The 13,086-nt window shown below is 41.3% G+C and overlaps 1 protein-coding gene across 1 annotated transcript; it reads right to left on the bottom strand.

Moving 5' to 3' along the window:
• Positions 1-219: 219 nt before the first annotated feature.
• On the bottom strand, positions 220-7,403 carry hand2 (heart and neural crest derivatives expressed 2; the record flags this gene model as incomplete). The annotated part of the gene is made up of 2 exons (XM_079553493.1): positions 220-345; positions 6,801-7,403. 2 exons carry the CDS (start codon positions 7,401-7,403, stop codon positions 220-222), a joined length of 729 nt encoding a protein of 242 aa, XP_079409619.1.
• Positions 7,404-13,086: the final 5,683 nt, after the last annotated feature.

Genomic DNA, 13,086 nt, shown 5'->3' with positions numbered 1-13,086 from the left:
TGTGGAGGGAAAGGGGGAGGAGCTAAAGCGGTGGGTCCTGGTCCAATAGGGCATCAGCAGAGTGGACGTCCGGATAGAGATAGAGACTGCTTCCCACAGTTCATCCCGAGGCTATCCGTCCAGCCTCGACGCGTCCCGGCAGCTCCCCGTTGGCACAGGTGGCGTTCCGGACAGGGCACTTGTCCAGGACGGGGCTAAACACTGGGTTACGGCGTCCTGCTACTGTTTGAGCTCCAGAGCCCACACGTGCTGAGGCCATCCCGTCCGGCCTTTGGTTTTCTTATCAACCACCGTGGAAGATGAAGAGGAGGAGGAGGAAGAGGAGGTGTTTTTTGGCAGCTCCACCTGGAAATGACAGAGATCACAGTTAGTAAATCAATGTCACGGATAAACACATATATGGCGACTTTGTGGGTGAAGTGTCTTGCTCATGGACACAAGGACAGCATGCATTTAGGAAACCCCCGCACTGGTATTTTTTCCACATTGGTGTGTTTGCTGTTTTTAGTGTTTCTTAGTTCAATATTAATTTGGTTTAATAAACGCCAGAAAACACACACACAATTCTTTTGTCCATTGTGTAAAAATAATGTATTGTTGTTGTTGTTGTTGTTTTTTTTATTGTTTTTTTCACTTTGAGTAATAATTAAAACAAAAATAAAATAAACTATAATAAAAAATAGCTTGGTAAATAATCCATTATATGCTTATATGAGTAAACATTTGATTCGCCAAAGAATAAATGTCCATCCAATCAATATCCATCCGGGTCATATTCGTATAAACCAGTATTCACGTTTTCTGCAGCCTGAGAAATAATATTTAAAATCTGTTCGTTCACTGAGGCCTCATCTCCTCGTTCACGCCAAAACAGAATCCCGCATTTACATGAACTATAGATAGAATTAATGAATAGATCAAAACAAAACAATAAACATACAAACAAGGAATTTACATTATAGATTCAATCACAATTCTGTGTGCATATACCTTATAGAGAGATTTATACGTGAAAAAAGGACATACAATTATTATTGTAAGTTAGTATCTCGCGCATAAAGCGGCAGCAATAGTGTACATTATAGCCTATTTTGGCGATGCTACAATAAAATAATATTACGCACGCATTACGCACGGTAAATCTATAGGATGAACCGTACAAAGTCTATTTTTTAATGGGGGAACATAAAGCGCACCTACTTTTCAAAAAACACACACAATAACACACACACATTACACACATTACTACACACATTACACATAAGACAATAACCAAACCACGAGCGTAAATCTCTGCTCACTCACACAAACGCTGTTCATATGGCTCATAAATATTCTTTTTTTTATTTTTTATTTTATAATAAAATAAAATAAACAGTCCAAAACAAAAACAAACACATTTCTCTGGGACATGTTTTTTTTGTTTGTTTAGATAAATGCAGGGCACGAGTCCAGACTCGCCCTCGTTGAAGGTGAATGAGGCCTAAAGCGAAACCTCCTGCGACCCTCTTTGTCTCGTCTAGTGCTTCATTTGCGTCAGCGTCAAATCGTCACCACGCTTGACTTATTTCTTTCGTGACGCCTGCTCAACAAAACGGGGAAATATAGAGGAAGAGAAAGACATAGGCTACACATTGCTTCTTCATTGTTGCTAATTGTAAAGCTAATTTTGCTGATTGTATGGATAGTTGTAACTACAGGATAAATGTTAACTCACAAACATGTGCAGGGATATAACTGTGTTTTGAAACTGATACAGAATACTCAGGAAGAATTGTTTACATCTGATGTAAATGTAGTAATGCCTAACTATAAGATCATGATATGCAAAAGTAATTTACATGAACAAGGGGTAGGCACCTATAAGCTTCTTGCTTCGGTCTACTCCCTTTGAGCTTCAGTAACTGTATAATTAAGGAAGGTGAACAATTATCCATAACTGTAAAATTGTGACATTTTCAGAGAAAAAAATAAACTGCTCAAATAAACTACTACTACTATTAATGCTCTCGGTTAGATCAAACGCGCAATCCAAGAAACGTAATCCAACAATAAATAGAAAACATTACGTAAATGAACGTGCCTGTCTAACACGCACCCCATGACGTGACTAAATAAATTTAAACACACTTCGATGTCATAAAAAACTCTAATATAAATATTTTGGTGAACGATGCAATGTCTCGGGTGCCAGTAAACAGCGAAATGAATCAAATACGACACCACACGCCCCGAGAATAACCATCTAAATAAACCATTTGCGTGCGTGTGTGTCATAAAACGGCGAAAATGGCTAATCGTAAAAAAAGAGAGTTGGACAAATTACGTAATGTAGCCCTATATTCAAACGTAAGTGGATTAAATGTTTCATATACGCCTTTGCTACGTCAGCTTCTATTGTAAGAAACGAGGGGGCATTGGAGGCAAATGCAGTCAATATAAATGTGGCCAAAACACACCCAAAAAGTGGATGCATGAACGAAAGAACGACATGTACCGTTCATTGACCTCATTTCACTCGGACATTTTTTTTTTTTTTTTTTACCTGCGCGCATGAAGCTTATGGGGATTTACCTGGGTTTCTGTGCGTAAAAGCGTTACTGTTGATCTAAAGACGCGTCTCATTAGCGCCACATGAAGGAGAGACATACTGGGTCTGTTTTCAAAAACTATCCCTCGTGGCGCAACTGCGAATAAATAAGATACAGATATAATAGTCAAGTGGGCCTGTATGTGACACAGAATACAGACTGTTGGCATATGCTGTGACTAGATCCATATTTTTGCAATGAGAATTTACTTTTGTTTGTGTGCGTTTGAGACTGATAAAACTTGATTCTGACTCTACGATTAATATATATATATCACATATCATATATCGAATCAAATATGATGTGATAGAGTAAAAGATGAAGCATACTATTTTATCGAAAACCCATCTACCCCTTTCCCATGATTGTCTCGTGTTTCTGTTGTGCTAAAGCGGTGAGTACATCTCCTCTCTTCTCGTCTGAGCCGCTCGGTTCTTCACCTCTGAACCTCAGAGTTAACTTGACTGCTCCGCCTGAAGCCGCGCTGTGACGAGGCTCTGATGAGCTTTATTTCCACCGCGTCCTCCTAAACCTCCGCCGTTATACAGCAGGTCTTTGCTCGACCGCTTCCACGTTTAGCAATCGTTTCAACAACGTAATGATCTCAAACAAAAATTTAATTATAAAAGATAAAAATTCATGTTTGCATCATAAAGGTGAAACAACGGGAAACAAACGAAACGCACAATAGGCTACTACACATTAGCCTATGTGTTTGCAATTTGAAATTAAAAGCATCCTGTGAAGAACATTTTCTGACGAGTTTTATTTGGTCTCATTTTTAACCTGGTTCACAGTTCGTTTTAAACAAAATGTAAGTTTGATCTTTATGGACGAACGTAAAAGTGTGTGTACGCCTGATAAATAAAGGGAGTTGTTTTCATTTTCCAAATTGGAAATTGTAGCTTGTTCTACGTGTGCCATATTACTCTGGGCCAAACTGCAGTACAGCCTATAATTCAAATTATTTACAATCAAAATAGTTTGCCAAAACGTTTACAACGGCACATTATTGGCATTGAAAATAGGCCAGTATAAATAGATGTAAGTCAGTGATTACATCGGCATATTCCTATTTGTTATCGCCTGCTTTGTACTAACGCACCTTCGCGCATTGATCCGTATTGGAACATGGCCTCGCGTCTGCGTCCTGCTTTGCGCGCGGGCTGACATGAGTTATCAACGGCACTACATCCTTCTATTAGTGATCCCGGTTTGAAAACGTGAGGAAAAATTGCTCACTCTGGCTCCAATTATGCGCCACACTTCCTCATAAGCAGCGCGTTGGGCGACAGACAGGAAGCCATTATTCTAGTCTATTCTGCCGCTGAAGCGCCATTCGCTCGTGTCATGTAGTGTTTGGATCTACACGTTTTACCCTGGACGGCTGACATAAAGCTCGCCTAAGATCAGGCGTGTTTAAGCGCACAGAGAGAAACAATGGGGCTTCAGAGGCGAGAATGGGAGGACTCTGGATTGCAAGCACCGGTTTGAATAATCACCGATGACGTGTGCAGATAAATATGGTCGCATGCTGGAACAATTGGTTTACTACGATCCGGGTTTTGGCACGAGGATGCTGGGTGTCTGCTTGTTATTTTGAAGATTAGTTAAACCTTGGAATCTGCAATTTAGACTACAACTCAGAAATATTTCCCATTGTCAAGATCTTTAGTGACAAGTTTGGCACATTGTTTAAATCAAACAGTTAGATTTTAGTGCGTCAATGAACTTTCATGGCCAAAAAGTGAGTTTTGAGATCATACTTTTTCACCATCATTTCTACAGCCTGTATGTCAGCCGTTATTTGTCATCATAATAATTGGACAAATGTCAAACTGGAGTTCTTAAAAATAGAAATGTTGAATTTTATGTTTTACTAATGCACATCTTGTCCAAAACAAATGTATTATGCTATTATTGTTTAAATTGAATGTTCTGCATTTGCAAACCTTTGCAAAGTTGCGAGATATGAGCACAGGCTTTAGCAGAAAATATCCTCATGTCCTTTTTTTATTTTATATTTTTTACTTGTAAGTGTTTTGACGTTGCATTTTGGGGGAAAAAACAATACATTTTCTAATGTAACCGGACAAAAAAATATCCAAAATATTGAAAACTTCCCAATTCAAAGTGCAAACAATTGGTCACAAACATGTACAATGATTCGAAATAGGATTTGTGATATTATGGGAAGTATAAGAGTAAGCTTCAAATCATGGCATTTTCAATACACATTCTTTGAAACTATCGCCAAATCTGTGATATATTCTCAATAAAGATTTGCCTTCAAAATATTGAAAATCAAGCCAAATCATGATGTGCCAATATCCAAAGTGTATTCACGAAACACATAAGTGAGTCTCGAAAGCCTCATATTGTTTCACTTTGAAAACAAAAGCATGCTAAAGTGCAGCTGCATGGGGATAACCGAGTGGCCCCTCCTGGCTCCAAGCAGTCTGTGGATAGGGACCAATTTTCTCCATTCTCTGCTCTTAGATGCACTTGATCAATTGTGCCGTGCCACGATTGCATCAAAAATACCCCCTATGCACAATCCTTTTGAAATCTGTGGGCAGCAGCAAGTCTCTCTGACCTTCTGTATTGCGCTGCTAAGTCTAGAGCGTGGTAAACATGCTAACAAAAACATGCAATTTTCACTGTTGAGCTCTGTAGGCTACCACCCCATGGGCTTTAGCTAGCTCTCCAAATTCCTACCCCAAATAAATGAGGCTATAAGATTACCCGCTATTAAACGCACACATGTGTGGAGTGTGTGAGTGAGAAGGCAAAAGCTATAGCCGTTTTCATCTTCAGTTGAAATAGGCCTTTATTGCATCCATAAGGGTACCATGAGTATCAAGTACTTTTTTCCTGTTACAAGGGCTATGGACCATCCAGAAGATAAAATATTCTGTTTTGAATTGTTGACGCCTATAGGAAACAGTCCTACGGTTATTTTTTGTCTGAAGACCCAATAGATAAAGGCCCTATACGCCATTCTCATAATCTGTCCATTGCTATGAGGGAATGTAACTAGCAACTTGGCTATTAAAGGCTATTGCAAAGTTACTGCTGTGTTACAGGAAAAATCCACAGTTGGCGCAGCATTCAGCAGGGGGGTACACTCTGTTCCCGGATAGAAATGTAGTTCGTTGTCATAACAGTTTATTGCATTTAATCAGTAATACCAAGGCTATTCTGTGCGCTAGCAAAGGACAATATGCCTAATGCTAGATATGTAGTACCAAACATTGATTATATTTGCTAAACATCAGCATCTGCATAAATAATACATCTAACACCCTAACTTTAAGACAATAATTAAGTTGTTTGTTACTTTGCCTGTCATAAACAATCCACCTCACACTTCTCTGTCTGCTTTTGTTTATCTTCTGGCACTGGGAAATGTGTGAATGTTTTTCATTGTAGCTTTGTGCATTTTTGCGGTGAAGTTGTATCCAGTGATGTTACAAATATGTGAGAAATTAATTGACTTTTATGGTCTGCTGTCAAATAGTGTAGCTCAAATGAGCACGTTATAACAGGCTATAAGCTAAAGCTGGTGCATGTTACAAAATCTCTGTCTCCCCAAGGATTGTTTTGTTTCTTTGTAGCTTAAACAACAAAGAGCAATTATTTCAGGTTTGGATAACGTATCATCAATCAATAAATCAAACTTTATTTATAAAGCGCTTTTCATACCGAAAGGTATCACAAAGTGCTTTACAGATTACAACATTTAAAACTTACATTTAAAAATATTAATATTTAGATTTTCTATAAGTGCACCTTTAGTGGGCTGTGTGAGACACTATAGGAATGGTGAAATAGTAACTACTGAGACGTAAATTGAAGTGTTTTCATTATTGGAGGTGCGGTTTTATTCTGAATATTATTTTACAATGCATCATGGAGGCAAATGTGTTTGAGATTGGTTTGATTGTGACTAATTCTGTGTTATACTACAACCACTTTCCCATTTCAGTTTTACGAGGTTGACCAGCACAGTTTTATGTAACTATTCCGCATTGTTAAACAATGGTTTGAAAAGCTTTCCACATCCGAGCCGACTTTGCAAGGCACGTTGAGTTTGCGTTATCAAGAATACGCACTACAGAATCCTTGTAGTCAAAGTGAACTTGTCAGTTGTTTTCTGAAAGCTAAGACTTTGGCGCTAAGAATGGCCCAGTTTGAACAAACTCTTACCGCCTCCCTTTTCCTCCTCTCCTCGCGAGCCTCTGTCTTCTTCAGCTCGGCTTTAAACGCTTGCGTATCCCCGTGCGGGACGTCCTTGTCCAGTATGTCCATCAGATAGGAGATGTAGCTCGTGGCCAACCGTAGCGTCTTAATCTTGGACAGTTTCGTGTCCGCGGGCACGTTGGGGATACACTCCCGGAGCTCCGCGAAGGCCGAGTTGATGCTCTGGGTTCGCCGCCGCTCCTTCCTGTTCGCTGTGGGTCTCCGCTTCACGGGACGCGGGTGCGTGTGATGGTGGTGCATGACGGGACCGTTCACCGGGGGCACGAGGCCGCCCGGGCCGTAGTGGTGGTGGTGATGGTGGTGGTGATGAGGGTCCAGGCCGCCCGTGGAGCCCCCGCTGCTGTTGCCATGATACTCGGGGCTGTAGCCGGGCGCAAGGCTGTAGTCAGTGGGAGACATGTCCGCGTGGCTGATCAGCCAGCTCGTGAAGTACGGAGGGCCCGTGTCCTCGTGACAGCGCCCCGCCGCTGCGGCCGCGTGCAGCGAGTAGTGGTGGCTGTCGTGGTGGTGCATCACCGGGTGGTGCGGGAAGCCCGAGACCAGACTCATCGTGACGCACGAGCACAACACACACTCACGCGCTCTCCCTCACACACTCACAAACACGGGTCCTACTGGGTGCTCTTCTTCGTCTCAGGCCCGAATAAACGCGCTCATTTTGGGTGTAGCCTCCCCATAGTTTCCAGGAAAACAACGCATCCAGCGGCGACGGTCCACAGCTCTCCCCGCGCAGCCGCAGCCTCCGCTGGGTTTTGTCTAACACCGCGTCCGGCTCCAGGGCATTTTTGTTCTTTCTAAAGTAAACAATGCAACTTGCAGAACTTTTCCTTCATCTTCCTCGAGACACTCACTGTGCGTAACCGTGCGTAATTGCCTTTGCGCAACGCATTTGTGCCGCAGCGAGCCTCGGAGCCGTTTGGCAAGGCACCACACTAGCACAAAGTTTGCACTGAGGTAAAGCTCGCATGGCCGTTTGACAGAGACTAAAGGGGAAAGTGGGAGAGAGACCTATTCACTGCGTCACGTGGAGCAGCCAATAGCGGAGGAGAGCTGGACTCCACTGTCTGCCTCAGCCAATGGTGAGACGCCCATTACTGCTTCACCCTCTCCGCTCTTGGTCTGTTTACTCGTCTTTAAAGTCAATGGGCCCGCTAAGTAGGCCTACACACGCACGCCAAAGACGCACACGCAAAGGAGCAACAAGGTCAAGAGCGCGAGGACGAAAAAGACACAAGTAATTTCAAAAAGAATTATAAAACAATCAGAATATTTTATGGATCAATTAAATATTCCGATTTTTTTTTGTCTCAAAGACTGGTGATGGTGATGGTTTGTGGCTAAACTGTAATGATTCTTACATAACACATAAGCCCTTGTGCAAATTGTCTCCTTACTATAAAGCCAAAGTCAAGACTTGTTAGGACATAAAACATACGCTTCACCTGCACATTTAGGCTATATATTCATCTAGAACCATACATGCAAGCAAACATCTTGCTTAAATAATTAAAATGTCATATTTTAAAAATAGCCTACTTTTACTGGAGTGCATCACCATGGCCCACTACAAAGTGTGAAAACCCCAAAAGATGTATTTCTTCATTGGTCGCGATGTCGTCCATAAGGGAAAACATAGAAAACTGAGACTAAAAGTAAAATCCATCTCTCAACACATGCCCAGTATACTTGCTTGTTTTTTCCACCCTTCTTCGGCGCATGTTTTCCCTGATCTGTCCAAAAGAGTTGAGCCATTCACATCAAACATGGCTGTCATATATTTCAGATTTCGTTCCAGTCCCCTGACCAATGAGGCTCTCTTTGAAAAAGCGGCGTTAGTTTGTGATCCCCGCGCTGCAACATTGACGTGACGCCAGATGTGAAGTAGTCACAGTTGAAGGCCGCGTGGAAACAGACACAAGCCAGTCCTGGACATGCGCGGCCCATGTCAGATTTCTGGACTTAAATCAATAAATGTATTTCATTGCTAATAAAACCCAGGGATTTGTAGTAACACTCGCGCTGCTCACCGTTAGTCGGACGTGATGCCAGGATATTACGCGCCAACGAAGGTTAGTCAAACAACGGATAAAACCGCCTTTCAATTAGAAAGCGGATATTATTATTTCAATAACGCTGCACGTGAACATGATCGAGTTCAGCGAGATTTGATTTCCCATTTTACCGTATCAATTACGCATGCGTAAAACTGTAAGATCGTTTCATTTCGACATTTTTTTGATTTGGCTTCACTTTCCCCCCTAAACTCTCCAACTCAACAACGCTGCTTCTAAATAATTTCTCAACAGGAGAAGCGGAGGAGCCCGATAAGGCGCAGTGTTTTTACAGCGCGGTCTTTAGCTTTACGCGCGGCTCTGACCTCTGGCCCGGCTCTAATTTATTGCTGCGCAAAAAAACACTTAAAGAGTCCAAAGGATGAGACGATTCATCTTAAAGTCCTGGGACGGTTTAGACTAAAGCTGCAGCTCTTAAGCAACTCGAACCGCTGCAGTTAGAAACTATTTCGTTCATAGTGGAGCACGAGGCGCGTTTAAACCAAACATAGTTCCTACAGTTTCTCACAACACAATCTGTCACATTTATTAAAACAAATATATACGCCTATCTGTGAGCAGCATCTTACTCAGAAAAAGTATCACTTCAACAGGCACATTCGCGCAAACATCATTTATGGTCCAGTGCAGCGCAGACGGAGAGCAGATCCAGAGAGGTTTTTATTTACCAATCTAAAACTCTAGATCCGCTTTGTGGTTTAAACTGCGAGTGCACATTTCCCCGCTTTCCTTTTCATGCTGCCTCCTCTTGCGCAAATATGTTTCACTGCTATGTAGGTGTTTACATGTACAAACACATTTGGATCCACAAAAAGAAAGACGCCGCCCGTGTGTGGAGAAAGAGCTGAACACGAGTGAACACAATGAAACATGTTTATAACTTGGATTATAAATACAATTCACTTCAGCTTTGATTGTGCAGTTAGGAATGATTTGCGTTGCTTTCAATGTGTTTATCTCCAGTGCGCGTTGTGGGAATGCATTATTTCCTTCTTAATACATTGTGGAAATCGCGAAATACTTTTAATATGCTGCTAAATAATGAGCAGAACTACATTCTTCGTTGAAACAGTCTGGAGATGCGCCTCTGGATAAGCGGCGCGTATCATGCAGATCTACATACGCGTATCCCTTTAAGGAGGCCGCACTGACAGCGATTATGAGATTCCTATTGAGCCAGTGACCCTGTAATAAGCGGCGAAGTGACACCCACCGCGGTAATGACACTTAAGACGCGCATTAGTCTCGTTCCGCGCAGACTCAATCAGAAATCATTCAGATAAGTGTAGCATTATTATTGTTGCTCCAGGGGATGGATGCTTCTTGTCAATTCAGTGCTTTTGCTTAAAATACATAGACGTGCTGACACTACAGATGGACTAGAAATAAGAGGCAGCCCATATAATCCACATTCTGACTGACATCATCAAGTTCAAATCATTTCTGTCTCGTAAAAAGGGGGGATTAAAACTTATTTAATGCCATTTCTTCCTGACAGGCGTTTTTGAGTCATTATTGTAATATACTGTTCCCATGATTGTTGAGTTAAAAATGCTTGTTTTGTTTTTTACAGCAATGTTTATTTCGCTGATATTTTCCAAGGCGCGGCTACAAGTGCTTTGATAAGTTGGGTAGGTGAGCAGATCAAAAGGCGATCTGGTTTGCCACAAAAAGACAATTAAAACCTTAATTTCAATATATTTTGTTACTTTTTCCATGTTCATTATTCCCCCAGTTGTCAAGTCCAACCCCCTCATTTATCTTTATTTCTGTCGAAAAATTACCATGAACATAATTTTACAGTGAAAACCTTTAATTCTCATTCTGCAAGATCTGAATTCAGACCCTTCTTAAAATGCAACTTGACTGACCCACTTTTGGACTGAATACATTTCAGCCATATAACAACTGAATGTGCTGACCTGAAAATTCAGAATTTTCAAAACATGTACAATAGGCGAGATCTCAAGACAAAATGTGCGTTGGAGTCTCCTGGTGCTGGACGGCAGTCACCCACTGCTCCTGACAGGTTTTACCGACAGTGAAATATGTGTCACGTGCAGAAAACATACGGGATCAATAAAGTAAGCATTATCCTATGTGACTGACAATAACAGGCCTATCCAAATCTCTGCGTATTCTTAATTGTAACATTGAATGAAAGCTAATTTCCCCATAAAATATGTATTAAAAAAATTGTCATGCTAATGTATAACAAATTTACAGTAGCGTTTAATTGTAACTTTATTTTACACTACCTTGATACATTATGATGATTGATTACATTATTATTTATGCAATTTCTCCATCTGTGAGATCAATAAAGTATCATCTTATCTTATCTTATCTTATCTTATCTTATCTTATCTTATCTTATCTTATCTTATCTTATCTTATCTTATCTTATCTTATCTTATCTTATCTTATCTTATCTTATCTTATCTTATACCTAACTAAATTTAGTACAATAAAATCTGCTTACAATCTGTAACAACTTGCACCTATGTAGTACATACACAATGGAATAATGTATTAGTACTTTGGAGGTACATAATGTAATAAGACACAAGACCCAGAGGGTTAGAGCTTAAGGTTAGGATCTTATGGTAAAATAGTAAATGTACCTCCAAATGCATGTTATTCCATTGTGAACGTAGCCCATAAAGTTATTACACATTGTTTGCACTGATATTATGGCAATGTCAGGTCCGGGGGCCAAATCTGGCCCCTAAGCTTTCAGCCCCGCACCACAGCTGATTTTGAGAAATACGCAAGGCAGAGATAAAATCTATACTTCAAATCCTGCCCCATGAAGTCAGTAATATACAACAAAAGTATTTGTGTTTGAATTGACCCACGTGTTTGGTTTATATTTAAAAAAAATCTAATTAACAAAACAAAGCTTCTCTACACCCCGATATCTGAACAGTAGATCTCTTTGGATTATATCACATTGGTCCACCAAAACAATGAGAGCTGAGGACTTCTTCCACAAAAATACTTTTTTTTTTTTTTTTAACTGAATGTTCAGTAAATAAACATAGATGCATTTTACATTTTGACAGTGTAAGTGTATAATGCTATTTCATATCAAATCAAATCATCTACTGCCAATATGTCTGATTCCTTAACTATTTAAACTTTCTTTTACAAATCACAGCCTTCATGCATCTTGCCCAAATGCTGGACTAGTTTAGTGTGGGAGAATGAGCAGGTCAGATGGGGGGAGCGGAGGAATTCTTGTGTGAGTAACGGCATATGATTTATATTTGTTTAAGTGTTGAACGAGGAGAGAGAGAGAGGGGGGGGGGGGGGGGGGGGGGGGCTGCATGGACGGACGGACCACGGAGCTAAAAATGCGGGCGCCTTTGCCTATAAGTCCCGGGCGTAATCCATCTGCGTGAATGGGAGCCGCGGTGGTAATTTAGATCGTGCTGTGTCTCCTGATAATGACGCCTAATTAGACTGTAGGTCAGTTGGTCAGGCTCCTCTGATCTGAGCCATTCCTCCCCCTGGATAAATAAACCTGACGGAGAGAGACGGGGGAGGCAAGAGAGAGAGAGAGAGAGAAATAAGTAAAGAGAGGGGGAGACTGGTCATATATATATGTGTGTGTGTCAGCGGCGTGATGACGTGCAGGTACATTCCTCAGCAGCGGAAGTTTCTTTTCACTGAAGTGCTGTTCTCGCGGCCTGGCCTCAATTACAACCACAAAGCCCGGATCCTCCCCTGAACTCAGCTGACTTCTGCACCAAATGTGTTTCATGGTTTCAGTACTGAGCATCATAAAACAACACCATAGGCCATTTCGTATCCATAAGTCATTTTCCAGTGGTGCAAAAGCTAATGGAGCTCAGGAAAACTGCCTTGTCTGCCATCCTTTAGTGACACGGGGGCAGACTGGCAGGTGGAGGGGGGTGGAGGGGTAATCTGAGTGGGGTTCTTCGTAATGAGGAACTATAGCTGGAGCAGTAGAGATCAATTTATAATGTAGGTCTACTCTGTTTAAGGCAGGTCTACGCTCAGACACAAGCGTCTACTGTTCCACTCCTCCCATTGGTCAGAGCGACTGAGCGGTGAAATTAACCAATCCTGGTGAAGTGTGAATAAAACTTTGCAGTTTCTCCCACCCTTTAATGGATATAGGCTTGTCACGATAA

Source organism: Gobius niger, assembly GCF_951799975.1.
Source record: "Gobius niger genome assembly, chromosome: 3".
NCBI lineage: Eukaryota > Metazoa > Chordata > Actinopteri > Gobiiformes > Gobiidae > Gobius > Gobius niger.
This window is presented reverse-complemented; position numbering and strand designations above follow the sequence as displayed.